This window comes from Solanum pennellii, chromosome 1 (genome assembly GCF_001406875.1).
Source record: "Solanum pennellii chromosome 1, SPENNV200".
NCBI classification, from domain to species: domain Eukaryota; kingdom Viridiplantae; phylum Streptophyta; class Magnoliopsida; order Solanales; family Solanaceae; genus Solanum; species Solanum pennellii.
In genome coordinates, this window is record NC_028637.1 from 101,284,470 (window position 1) to 101,299,296 (window position 14,827).

General features: G+C 27.4%; 1 protein-coding gene across 1 annotated transcript; it reads left to right on the plus strand.

The window, feature by feature from the left end:
* The first annotated feature begins 9,579 nt into the window (after window positions 1-9,579).
* Window positions 9,580-12,890, plus strand: LOC107015122 (WAT1-related protein At1g09380-like). The gene is made up of 7 exons (XM_015215302.2): window positions 9,580-9,922; window positions 10,509-10,571; window positions 11,175-11,291; window positions 11,391-11,637; window positions 11,758-11,913; window positions 12,309-12,460; window positions 12,567-12,890. The coding sequence occupies exons 1-7, from the start codon at window positions 9,747-9,749 to the stop codon at window positions 12,787-12,789; spliced, it is 1,134 nt and encodes a 377-aa protein (XP_015070788.1). The 5' UTR covers window positions 9,580-9,746; the 3' UTR covers window positions 12,790-12,890.
* Window positions 12,891-14,827: the final 1,937 nt, after the last annotated feature.

The following is a 14,827-nucleotide window of genomic DNA, read 5'->3' on the forward strand; positions in this document are numbered from 1 at the left end:
AATAGATAATTTTTATGATCATATGCTAAAGACATAATTTAATTTATAAAATATGTTCAATTTTAAATATGTATCATTTAATGTAGGATGATATTAAATATATATATATATAATTTTTTAACGAAACGTGTTAGACACCTTAGATAACCCCTTGCACATGCTTATCTTTCATTGATAGCCTTTGAACCTCACACACTAGATTCCATACGAATAGAGTTCCTTCCGTATAAACAAATGAAGAAATATCTTGTATGTAAATGATCCTGTTGAGATGCTAAGATTTTTCTCTATCGTGATCACGTTAAACTTAATTTTTAATTTGTTTATCTATGCTCTCCTAGCTTTGTAATTTTTAATTAATTTTTTTGTTAATATTAAGATCATGCCATCATCAGTGGCGGACTCAGGATTTTCTTTTAGGAAGTTCGAAAAATAAAAATATAAACGTATAAATAAGTCTTTCGAAATGGGCCCTTTGAATTTTTTGGGTTTAAAAGCACACTTTTGACACATTTTTTAAAAAAAAATGCTTGAAAAACAAAACTGATTTTTTAAAACAAAAATAAACTGATACTATAAAAAAAAAAGATTATAGGGATTTGAACCTAGGGCATATAACATAATATTCAAGGGTCTTACCATAGAGCCATCTATTTTTATTTGTTATTAAAGGGATTCAAAATATTTATCTACCGCAATAAAATTTACCTTATATATATCGTATATTTTTTTATCGAGAATGTTCGAATGAACACCTGACCCAACATGGATCCGCCCCTGGCCACCATAGGACAATAATTTCTGTTCTTAAAAAACTGAGTTTACCAACTTGAAACTAAATTTTAATAGTTAATACACTTTACTTAAATTGCCGTGTCAATATGTTTGTGGTGTATATTAATTGCTTCACTCATGTTCTTATTTTTATATAAGTAATTACCTTTTTATAACTTTCGTCCTTTAATTTTTAGCTCTGTCCCCTAATTATATTAGGGAAATCCTTTTGAAAAAGTCATATTTCTAAACAAAAATTTAATTTTTAATTAAAGGAAAAAATGGACGTGAGTGATTTGAAATGAGTATATATATAGCTAGGTCCCTCAGGAGGAGTTTAATTTTCATAATTTTATGCTTTTTTCCTTTAAGCAAACATAAGTTGTATGAAATTACTTTATGATATATATGGTCTACTATTAAAGACAGGTCAAATTCTCCTTTTTGAGTTTTTTTATTAAAGTTGTTTATTATCTTGTGTCTTCCTCCCCCTATTATTATATTATATTTTTCAATTTTATTACCTGTTATTTTTTTCTTCTTGTTTATTGTTGCTACTCATAGACTTATTTAGTGTCAACAATAACGTAACGTACACGTGGATGCATGATTTTTCTATCAAATTAGGTATTTATTATACATATTTGATCGAATCGATCTAATATAAATCCATTTTTTAAAAAAAAGTATAATAATAGTGCAATTGGTTGAAAGCTAACTGAGCCAATATCCAAAGGTACTAGGTTTAATCCTCATCTAAAATTCTCTTCTTTTTTTCTTCTTCTTCCTTTTATAGTTGTGCACTCATTAAATCCTAAATATGTATTGCTGCATTTGTTTTCTTCTCTATTTTTAGGATGATTTCTTTACTTTCATATTTTATTTTCATATTTGAATTTGATCTATTTTGCTTAAGCCTTTGACATATATAAAACATCAGTTCTACCTTCGTTACAAAAATATAATAACTTTGCATACGCACCACGCTTCCAAAACTCCATCAATAAAATCACACTTGAATCTTTTATTGTTGTTGTGTACGTTATCTTGTCTCTTCCATGTGAAGTGGAGTATTATGTTCCTGCTCTCTTAGCTAGGGTATCAATAAGACATTACACACGAGGAGGAAAAACTGAAAAACATACTTGTTAATTTTTGGAAAAATTACATATTTAGACATACTTCACTATTATATATAGTTATAATAATGTTATTATCTGAACGTATATGGACGACTAAAAATCTTGTAAAATACTATTGCAAACTAAAATGAATATACGTAATTAGCTCCTGAAATAATAAGGTTTATATAAATTCCTGTCATTTTTAAATAATAAGAGATGGATGGTGCCTTTGAATTATAGGTTCAATTAAGCCTAAGATTTTTATAATAATAAATATTTATTTATATATAGAAATATCATCAAATATTATATTTTGTATTCGTAATATTTTAAAAGTAAATGAAGTGCGTTTAAGTTAAATCTATGAAGTTTAAGTTAAATGAAATATTGAATTCATTTTATAAGTGATGAAAGGAACATAAATTATATATTCATTTTAAAATAACTACAACTACTTGACAAATATACAAAATATATATTACTTATGTGTATAATATGTATATTATATATCATATTTAAAATACTAATTTATTTTAGTATAAATTATAGGAACCATATATTATAAATACTAAATAACATCTTATCCCTTCTAGTTTTGTATTTATCAAAAATTCCTTAAAAATTTTGTTTGCGAGATACATGTTGAGAAATACGGGATATTTAAGTGTTGATACATTTCAATTGATAACTGTTGCGTTTAATAAGGACATAATAACGTAAATTTGTTTTTGATAACTATAAATCACATAATTTACGCTCGACAACTTGCGTAATTGATTGAAAAATTCAAATTTCAAATTAGAATACCTTCATCAAACAAAATTATTCCTGATAAAGTTGATCTGCATTCTAAGAAGTTGAAATAAATAGCTTAGAAGATGAATATCTCAATTTTATTACGGCATTCTGAAATTTGGATAAACGATGTTAATTACGAAGGTTACAAGGTTGATGGAATTTTCGTTGGACAATCCATTTCATTTGTGAATCTGAAAGCGTTGTTGTAACAGAGGTGGAGATCGACAGTGTTACAAAAAATATTGAAATCCGATACATTGTAGAGGGAACTCATGTCTATTGAAAATCAAGAACGACATGGGTGTGAAACTTTATTTGGAAGTAAAAAGAAATGCGTCTGGAATTGGTATGTATCCGCTTTGTATTGATACAACTGATAAAATTGTTGGGGAGATAAATAATTTTGATTGTTCATTCGGGGAAATCGTATGCGTGGAAGGTACCGAAAGAGATACTGAAACTCTTGGTCTGTTCGGATCAAGAATTTGTGACTTTGATTATATTCCAGAATTAAATCTAGAAATTACATAACTGATTCCAATAGTGATGTGAAGACGGGGCAGTTGTATAAGGATAAAGGAACACTCATTGCTGTAATGGCTAAATATAAAATAAAGAACAATTTCAATTTTTGAGCGAAAAGATCGGATTAAAAAAAGGTATTGAAATGTTTTCTCTCTAATTTGATTGTTTTTCTTTAGATTTTGCATATATTTAGTACACTTTTAGTTGCTATTGTGTTTGATAAATAAGTCTAATTAGTATATGTTTCGTTGTGATAAGTTTGTCAATGTTTGATGATAATTATTATGATTAATAGTATTGACAATTGATTTACATGTGTATTGATAAATCTTATTATGTGATACATAAAAATTTTGTAAAAAAATGGTTATATTATTTATTATGGCAGATACATTAGTTATGAACAACTTTAACGTTCAATGTATCATTCACTCTCCATTACAACAAATGTTTGAGATTAGACAATTACAATTTTATATTTTGTTTTTTCTATAAACAGGGCATGAATTATGTCATAAAAAAAATATCAGCACATCCATTGAGATTTGGAGTAACGTTCAATTTTGATTTTGTGAGTGAAATTAAAAGGTCCATAAAAGATGAAGGCGTTGAAATGTTCAAGAATACAATTTTTGGACCATATTTGAACATTCCAAAATGTAATTTCCAGAGTCAGATTACTATGTGTTTGTTGTTGTTGGAGGTGCAACAGAAAAACAAAATGTATTGCATGTTCGTCATGCTAATGGAAATGTACTGCAATTTAGTATAAAGGAATTTGTCATTGTAATTGGCCTTAAATGGAAAGGAAATGTTAAGGATTTTTCATTTGAATTCCACTCTGAGCCGGTTATTACAAAAATACTTCCATGATTGTCCTGCAGGTATAACCAATAGTCGCTTGATTATCGGAAAGAAATTCGGATATGAAAAATTCTTAACATTTCCTTTGCATTTAAGGCGAGTTACAATGGTGAATTCCTTTATACTAAACTGCAATACATTTTCATTAGCATGACGAACATGCAATACATCTTTGTTTTCCTGTTGTACCTAACAAACACTTAGTAATCTGACCCTGGAAATTACATTTTGGAATGTTCAAATATGGTCCAAAAATTATATTCGTGAAAATTTCAATGCCTTCATCCTTTATGAAATTTTTGATTTCATTCACAAAATCAAAATTGAACGGTTGCTCCAAACCTCAATGGATGTGCTGATATTTTTTTGATAACATAATTCATTCCTTGTTTATACAAAAAAAAAAATATATAAAATTGTACTTGTCTAATCTCAAACATATGCTGTAATGGAGAGTGAATGAAACATTGAATATAATCTGTAAATTCAGCAAATACATCATAATTTTATAATGATATCATATCAAACACGTCGTGAAATGCATAAGATACATGAGTAACTAATAAATATATTGTTCATGAATTTCATTTACATATACCAATTACATATATGTATAAGACACTTGAATTATAATGTATATGATACATTATATACATTCATTCACAAATACTAATTACATATATGTATAAGACACTTGAGTTATATAATGTATATGATACATCATATGCACTGACAAAAAAAAAAACTATAAAAAAAACATGTTACATCAACAAATGATACATTAATTGAGCAATTTATGCATATGATACACCTTCAAAACTGTACAATACATGATGCTTTTATTGAATTTGAAATTAGTGAATTTGTCTTCCTTGTTAAATGACTCTTAATTCGATTTCACAAACACATGTAACAATGTAAAATTAGGGATTTAATGTATCAAGAAAACACAAAATTAACCATTTTAAATCGATATTGTTCTAACATACTATGAAAACATTGAATTGATAAGTAATGTATCTTCACTATTGATGTATTCAACCTTTCTGTCCAAACACAACCAACACCATAACAAAAACATAAAAATATAAAAGTTTGTTTAAAACATACCTTAGTAAGTGTGGATCGGGAAGCAACATATGTCACTTTTCTTTTCCCCTTTTTTTGAATTTCTCCAACCTTTTTCTTTGGCTTGACAACACTCTTGTTCTTCATCGTTAATGAGTCATGCAATCGCTTGGATCTGTTCTCGGTCCACATTTCATCATCAGAATCATATATACGATTAGCATTAGTATTAGAAACACCAATACGTTGAGATGGACCCTGTTCCATAAGAATCAGCAAAAAGCACGAAGAAGACAACAATGGAGGATAAAATTCTTACCTATTAAAAACTTAGAAATTGAAATATTTGAGAGAGACTCCTACTGAAAATCAAATTAATTTGAAATTTGAAACTTGAAACTGCTAAAGATGGGGAGAGATTTTAGGAATAAAATTAAAGAGTGTAATAGGTAATGGGAAACGTGAGTGTTGGCTGAGAAATAGAATTGCACTTTATAATGAAAAATGTGGGTATTGACTATACAAAAGGTAAAAAATCTTTATATATCTTACAAATTTTATTAATTGGGGAAATAAAAAAAAATTTAAAATTTTTATAATAAATAGGGATAACAAATATTAAGGTAAGTAGAGAAATGTAGTTAAGTAATTTTTCCCAACCCACCTTGTTATGTTAAACATCACGAGAAGCTTATAACAGGAAAATCTCGGGTCTGTCCAAATTATCCCATTTTGGAAAATTATTGGGCTGGAAGCTAACATATCCAGCTGATCGGAAGCCTAAAAACGTGTGACCTAAAGCCCAATACATCACCGAGCAAAACTCCATTATACATATACCTGTCAACTGCAGTACCTCAATGCATTTTTCGAATAACGCGCTATATATATATATATATATATGAGATCGAGTGATATTTTATTTCTAACCATAACACATCGTCTGGTTTTTAGTGTCAACTAAGTATTGGTACTTTTTGAGTAATCTGAATATTACTATGCCTGAATTCGGTATAAGAATGTGCAGATAGATAATTTTTCGTGAGTTATAATATTAAGCAGAATGCTTAAATGGCCCTTATTATTTCTCTGCTTGTTAAACCTCTTTAGCAACAAATGTTAATTATTTTGTCCCTTTTTGTGACGTGACGTTAGGGTGTCAAATTCCACTCAAACAATTGATCAATTATTTCATCTACTACTATCTTTCAATGGTCTTTTATTCAATAATTGGCAAAACTAGACATTATGATGTAGGATTTGGAAGCTTGATTTTAACTTTTTTATTCAAATAAATGGTTGCATATGGAAACTGCACATATTTTAATTTAACTTTAAATTATGTTCTAAAAAGTATAAATTGAAAATTCATATTGTGATTTCACTTTTCTTCACTTTATAATAATATATTTAAAAAATTCAATTTTTTTTTATATTTTAAGAAAAATCTCATGATCGACTGGAAAAGTTTGTACAAGGTCTGTACTTTATACCATGTCGGCGATTTTGTCAAAGAATTGTAAGTTACTACTGAAGTTGGTTTACTGAATTAGTACTGTAAAATTATGTGTATTTAAGTATTTATATGTAATAACAGGTAATCACACACAAAAATAAAATTATAAGAAAATTGTTGAAGAAGAAAGAAACTGACAATTGAAATAGGTCCAACGCAGTTGACTGACCTATCTTCAACATGTTCTAATCCTCAGCTTTCTTCCTTTAGTCAAGTGCGTTGTACCTGTTCCTTTTGACATGTTTCAATCGCGCATTAGGATATTCTAATATCTATGAACTGTGATTTACTCATTGGGAGTTTTAGTAATTTGCAGAAATGACGGTGTTTACATGTTTATGACAAAAATAACATTTAAAAACCCTAAATAGGATCTCCAAATATTCAACTTAAAATCAACTTAGTTTCAAATCGCTAATTTCAAGACGACTCTAAATTTCTTTTCAAATAAAAAGTTTCTTGTATTATGGTAAAACCTTGATGATCTATGAGCTTAAAATTCTCGTCATCACGAGGAGCATTCTATCACATTTACTTGTTATAATAAAAAAAAATTACAAATTAAATATATATTATTATCTACTTTCTAATTTTTTTATAAATAAATAGGGGTGTTAAAATGAGCTCAAGCATAGATAGTCCATCCAATCTGTCTTGAATTTTATGGATTTGGACTCAACATAAGTTAATTGAGTTCAATCTCAACTCTTTCAAGTGATAACCCCTTTTTAAAAGAAAAACAATTTGACGCAATTTATTCTGTAATTTCAACTTATTTTATGACCTTTTATTTGCATTGATGCAATGTATGTCCGTTCCTATATTGAAAAAATGAATTGTTATCTATTTATATTTTCTAGGAATTATCTATCCATCTTTAATTTTTTATTTTTAAAAAAATTGAGTTGAAGTTCAAATTGTGGTTATATAAATTAAATAATAATTTATTAAAATTAAAGCGATTAAGCCAATTAAATTGGGTAGGTTATAACCCTACCCCGTTCTTTAGCTCATTTGAGCCTTAAGTAGCTTAAACGGGTCATGAACCAATTTGATTTCTATATCGACGCATTTTAAAATCTTTAGTTTCAACCGATTCGTCCATTTGACACTCCTTTATTAACTAATATATTTTTATTTTCTAAATTATTAAAATTAAAATATTATAAATTCATTTTTCTCAGAGACGTGTGAAATTAAATATGAATAAATAAAAATTTACTGAGGGAGTAATATTCATGTGGTTTAATTCCTAAAAAAGAAAATCATGAGTGAATAATTTCACTTGCAATCAGTTGGGGAACCCCACAAATTCTTTAGTGCGCCTACTCAACGTCCATTTGTTTCTTTGTAGGTGACCAAATTTATAAGATCTAAAAAGCATCGGCCTAAAAGCTATGCTTTGGTAAAACAATTATTTTACCAAAAAAACAAACTTTCTTCAAGCAAATGTAATTTCTCTCTTTTTAAGAAATATAACTCTTATCAATTTCTCTTTATGCAATAGCTGTTGGAATTTAATGTAACTTAACTCGGATAATTAACCTTTACGAGCCTAGATCTAAAACAGACCATGCACTTGTACTAGGGGTGTATTAATTAAATCGAAAATCGTGTCAAATGAAAAAAAAGTTTAATTAGTAATTTGGTTTGACTTAGTTTTGATGTTGAAAAAATCTCCGATTATATTTAGATTGGTTTGATTTCAATTAAAAAGAAACAATTCGAGACCAAATAAACCCGATTATATATATATAATATTATAATTTTAAATTTTTATTTTATACGTAAAAATATTTACTTGAATATAATTTTTAAATATTTCTTATACTTTTTCATAGTCTTTATCTTTTAATATATTTCATGTTTGAAAGTTACAATTCTTAAATCTTAATGGTCCAATAAATATTATAATCCACACATATTGGTAGTTATAATAAAGCTTAAATCGAAATCCTATTAATACTAATGCAAAAAGAAAAATAATGACAATCTTATTGAATATTTGTTCTTAGTTTTATATAGGTTTAGACAATTAAAATATATAATTTAGTTTTAATTTCCTTTAATATTTAGTCATGTAACTAGCACTTATTGAACTTATTTTAGCATGATTTAGTACTCTTAAATTATGATCATTTTCACAATGACTTATTAATTTGCAATATTTGTTTTACGCGATTTCATTGTTTTTTTTTGTTTGATATTTTTGTATCATTAATCATATCATATTTTGTGTTATTTTCTTAAGATACACCTTAGATAGTTGTATTTTGGTAAGTCTAAAGAAATATTTTAAGTACAATTAAATTATATTTTTGAAAAACCTGAAAATTCAAAAAATCCGAAATTGAAAAACTCGAATTTTTATTAATTTGATTTGGTTTATAAATTTAAAAATTCGACACAAATAATTTAATTTAATATTTAAAAAAATGAGCTAACCTGATCATGTACACTCTTAATTTATACCATGTAAATTAGGTGAGCGATAATTTTTTTATGGATGAAAATTAAATCATCATCAATCTTGCAAAGACTTTCACGCAAAATCATCAAAAGCAAACCAACCGGAGATTTTAAAAAAATATAATTCATTTTGGTCTTTCTGTTGGTATATGAATGAATTTCAGAGAACTTTATCTTTATCTCTCAAGAGTCAAAATAAGAAATCAGACAAAAAAAAAAAAGCATACTTATCATGATTTGGAAACCATAACTCCACTAAAAACACATAAATTTCTCTATGTTTAGCATGGTCCACATAAATTAGAAATTAAAACATTAATTTAGGCATAAAAGTCCCTTTTTGTGGGATAATTTTGAACACTTTGAAATTTTTATCAAACTTTTTATGATGGCAAATGTATATATCCAACATTTACGTCTCCTTTTATAATCCATCAAAATCCATCCTCCTCATGGTTGCAATATTTTTTCTACTATATATATAGCAATTGGTCACTCTATATATAGTTCCAATCTGCGCTAATATTATCAAATACAAATCACCATTTCACTTCACCTATTTATATATCCTCATTGAAATTTAAGCGCGCGCTAATATTAAAAAAAAAATGGGGAACGAATTGATGGTTTTTATGATAATGATGATTGTACAAGTTGCGTATGCCGGAATGGTAATAATATCGAAGTTAGTGATGGATGGTGGCATGAATGCTTTCGTTCAATCAGCTTATAGGCCTATTTTTGCCACTATCTCCATTGCTCCATTTGCTTTCTTCTTAGAGAGGTATGTATTCTTCTTCCCACTTACCAACTTCTAAAAGATAAGAATATTCAGTATTATAGTATCACTAATATATGTAAGCCACAGGTCAATATGTGTGCTTTTGTGATCTAAATTTACTATTGAGGGTATTTTAGTCATTTGAAAGAGTCTAAGCAATTCAATTGACTTAAGAAAGTAATGTACGGTAGCTACTTCATCAATGTCTATGTATACTTTTGACAATTATACCCTTTTCACGGGACATTTTTTCCGCATCCCAAGTTATTGCGATCGCGTGACTGTTTATAAAAAAAAAATTGTTTTAGAGCAAATAGTACTCTTTTAATTAAATCAAGATATTTTTCGAAGGATAATTGATAAACAAAATAATATTTTTTTTCCAATGCAGAGTAAGATATAAGTAGCAGTGACTCTAATTACTAGATGACCTCAGTTTATGCTAATATAAGAGGAATTAATTAGAAATTTCAAGTGCGAACTTTGAAAATTATAATAATTCTGGCATAAAATGTTTGTTTCAATTATCATTATCTCTCGATTCCAGTTTTTTCTTTTCTTAAATCGTTTTATTTCGTCACATTGACAGGAAAACTAGACCCAAGATGACACGCTCTATACTTTTTCAGATATTTTTGTGTTCTATTTTCGGGTAAGTATTTTCTTTTCCGTTGAAAAACATATATAGTGTAACATTCTTTTTTCCCTAGCTATTTACAACCACTGATCCAAAATAAGGACACCAATCACGAAATTTTGAAAAAGAAAGAGTAACTTGTTTTCTTTCTTATTTACGATTACTGATCAGATCTAAAATCCTTAATATTAGCTAAAAAAAATTAAATTTAATTTTGATTGATGGTGTTTTTAGACCGAAATGTGGAAGGAAAAGTATTTTGAATCAAAAGCAAAGGTAAAAGGTATTTCTAGACCAAAAGATGGATGAAAGATATTTTAAAACATTTTCCAATAGATTAGGGTTATTCTTGATCATTTGTTATGAACTGCAATGTCTAGAGACAAAAATGTGGGAAATAGTGACTTAAAATCAGTTAATATTTGAGTGATTGAGTTATAGAAATGATTGATGTAAATTTCGGATTAAAATATAACAAGAAAAATCAGTTATAAAGAGAACTTGATTGTTATAAAAATATGATATTCTATTACAAATAGTGATTGTTATAAATATCGAACTTATTTCAGATAGTATCACCAATTCTAACCTTTTGTTTTATTATCGTAATATATACAGGATAACAGCGAACCAAAATATATATTTCATCGGGCTAAAGAATTCAACTCCAACAATTGTTTCGGCAATTGATAATCTAATCCCAGCTTTCACCTTTATCATAGCTGTACCCTTGGGGTAATTAATTATTTTCTCTACGAATATTCAAAAGTAAAAATATCAAATTGAAACATGATAATTAATTGCTGTAATTTTTTTTTAATTTTGTGGGTGCAGGATTGAAAAATTGGGATTAAGAAGTATAGCAGGTCAAACTAAGTTTTGGGGTACAATAATATGTGTTGGAGGTGCAATGTTATTGTCATTATATCATGGCAAAGTTGTAATTGGTCAATTAGGATTTCACTGGAAATATGCAGAAAATACAAGCAAAGATGTCAATTCTGCTAATTCTAATTTCTTTTTAGGACCTTTTCTACTTATAGTCTCCAGTCTCACTTATGCCATTTGGTTAATTATTCAGGTAATTTCTCTATTTACTCCCTTCTCTATTGTTTTCTGTTACTATAATATCGATCTTGTATTTATTGATTTAGCGTAAATAATTTTTTTAGCGATCCTTTTTTTTTTTGGGATTAATTAGGCAAGGGTAAACGAGAAGTATGCAGCACCATATACAAGCACAACGTTGATGTGCCTAATGGCAAGTGTGGAGTGTGTTATCATTGGCTTTTGTGTCGTTCCAAAACTTTCTGAATGGAAATTAAATCCCATTAGAGCTGTTTCAGTTGTCTATAATGTACGATTTTTCAAATGCTTTTTAAAAATTTATTAAAAAGTATATATATATATATATNTACATTTATTGATTTAGCGTAAATAATTCTTTTAACGATCCTTTTTTTTTTTTGGGATTAATTAGGCAAGGGTAAACGAGAAGTATGCAGCACCATATACAAGCACAACGTTGATGTGCCTAATGGCAAGTGTGGAGTGCGTTATCATTGGCTTTTGTGTCGTTCCAAAACTTTCTGAATGGAAATTAAATCCCATTAGAGCTGTTTCAGTTGTTTATAATGTACGATTTTTCAAATGCTTTTTAAAAATTTATTAAAAAGTATATATATATATATATATATATACGATTTTTTAATTTGCTCATGATGATGAGGTTTATTTTGATGTTGATTACAGGGAGCTATGGCTACGTCATTTACATATTATCTGAGCTCGTGGTGTATTGAGAAAAAAGGGCCCTTATACGTCTCGATGTTCAATCCTTTGTTCTTAGTTATTTCTGCATTTCTTAGTTGGATTTTGCTTCGTGAGAAATTATACCTTGGCGTGTAAGTATATATATAGCCTAACACTTTTCTTTTTCTTAATGTAAAATTAATTATAATTTCTAAGTAAAACATTAATTTTTTTTCTTTTTTTTTCGAAAAATATCAGAGTTTTAGGGTCGATTATCATAGTGGCTGGGATGTACGGCTTTTTGTGGGGCAAAAAGATGGAGACCAGTTCGGAGGATATTGATGTACTAGAATTAACAAAAGAGAAGAAGCAATTATCCACTAAATTACAAGTTGATTTGGAATTGCAATTAACTCAGAATCCCAAGGATAATAACAATAATAATATCAAGCAGATCACAGAATCCAAAACTGAACTATGATTGATTGTGCAGTCAAAAAAAAAATTGGGATACCACTTGTAATAAATATGAAACTAATCAATTCCTAATAAATGGATAAGGTTATTTAGTCATTTTTTTTCCATTGAGGCTTTTGTTTTTAATAAAATAAATTGTAGAATTAATATATGAAAATATCTCTCTCTTCTTTATTAAATATATATATATATATATAAGTTGTTTGTATATTTGCTACTTATGTAGCAAATCTTTCTTTCATAACCCTAGAAGAATTGTTCTAGGGTTCAATCGTAATTTTATTTTGATTAATGTTCGATCATATCAACTATTTGATTTTGTTTAATAAATTGTAAATCACTATTTATATAATATATATATCGGATAATTAATTACTATCATATAAAGTGAAACGTATGACTAATATAAAGTCCAATGCATTATTATCACTTTATGTTATCTAATTTTTTTTCTCACATATTACAAATGAAATTTACTAATTCAATTACGAGACGTATCAACTAATCATGCAATTTAATTAGTGGAACTAAAATAATGTTAGGATTTAAGGTATATTACTTTAAGTAGTGTGTTACCATTTTCCCGTGAACTACCAACTTTTAAAACTTTAAAAACATTTTATTTCCCAAGAATTTAGAATAATAGTACATACTTTTTGCCTGCCACTCCTTTTTTTCATTTTCTTTTTGTACATCTTGAATTTGCTCTTTTGGTTGTAACTGGTACTATAATGCATTGTATTATTGCTTACTCCACCTTCTTTTTATCACTTCAACTGCAATCGTTTTCTTTTTTTTTTCTTTTTCTGGTACAGACACTTCATATATATATATGGAGTATTTAATTGCTTCACTCATGTTCTTGCCTTTAAGTGGTTTCCTTTTTATAACTTTAATCAAACACTTAAATAGCCTTTAATTTTAACGTTTAGTTCTTGCGACGAACATAATTATAGTAGGGAATCCTTTTGAAAAAAGCCATATTTTGAGACTAAGATTTTCATTTAATCAAAGGAAATTATATTCGTGAGAAATTTTAAATGAATATTTGTATTATGTTTTATGTGACATACTTTTTTTTAGCTCATCTTAAAAAAATACGATTACATAACTTTAAATTTTTTTTATGGTTGATAAAATGATTAGTATTATTGAAAACAAACTTTAGATCCCTAATAAAGTTTAAATTACATAGCTTTAGCGTTTTCTCCATTATGCAAACATAAGACATTATTTTTAGGATATATGGTCCATTATTAAAGACTGGTCGAATCTCCTTTTTACATTTTAAAAAATTGTTTATTATCAAGCATTATCTTGACTGGGTTTTTTGTCAAAGCATTATACCTTGACTCCACTTATATATATTTAGTGGTAAAATTAAAAGATATGTACGTCAATATATTTTTATTATTGGCTGGTGTTATCAGGTGAATGAGTGTTTAAAAAAAAGAAAAAACAGTCAACGTGCACTTCTTTTATGAATCATCAAACATTAGAATCCCCCTTGGGCGTAGCACTAAGCAAGCATCATGCACCTTATCCGAATATGAATATTAAAATATTAAAATTATTTGTTATTTTAATATTTAAATATATAACATCTTTCTTGAATTTAAAATTTATAAATATATATAATTTAGTAAAATATTAAATTAATCTATTATATTATATTAAAAAATTATATGATAGTTGAGGATGATAATAACTAGCGATGATGATTGTGTTTATTGATTGGAGATTATGATAAGCAGTGATGATGAATGATGACTGACAATATTTACTAACGATAGTGATTGATGCCGATAGTTGGTTGAAAACTAATAATTGATACGAATGATAGCTATAATTGATATGAATGTTCCATTGTAATAGATCTGTGGCAAACAGCCCATCACTAGATCCCAATGCTCATGTCTAGAGTTAATGGATTCATGATAAGAAACCATCATTTGGTCCAAATATTTGTTTCTCCATAAAAAAAAATTAAAAAAAAGAATTTTATATATATATATATATATATATATATATATATATATATA

What these genes read in the sequence shown, in the direction of transcription:
- LOC107015122 (XM_015215302.2), top strand. Translation starts at nt 9,747, where the DNA reads ATGGGGAACGAATTGATGGTTTTTATGATAATGATGATTGTACAAGTT. An exon ending in ATCATAGCTGTACCCTTGGG is followed by an intron (nt 11,292 to 11,390) that starts GTAATTAATTAT and finishes TTGTGGGTGCAG; the next exon opens with GATTGAAAAATTGGGATTAA. An exon ending in CCATTTGGTTAATTATTCAG is followed by an intron (nt 11,638 to 11,757) that starts GTAATTTCTCTA and finishes GGGATTAATTAG; the next exon opens with GCAAGGGTAAACGAGAAGTA.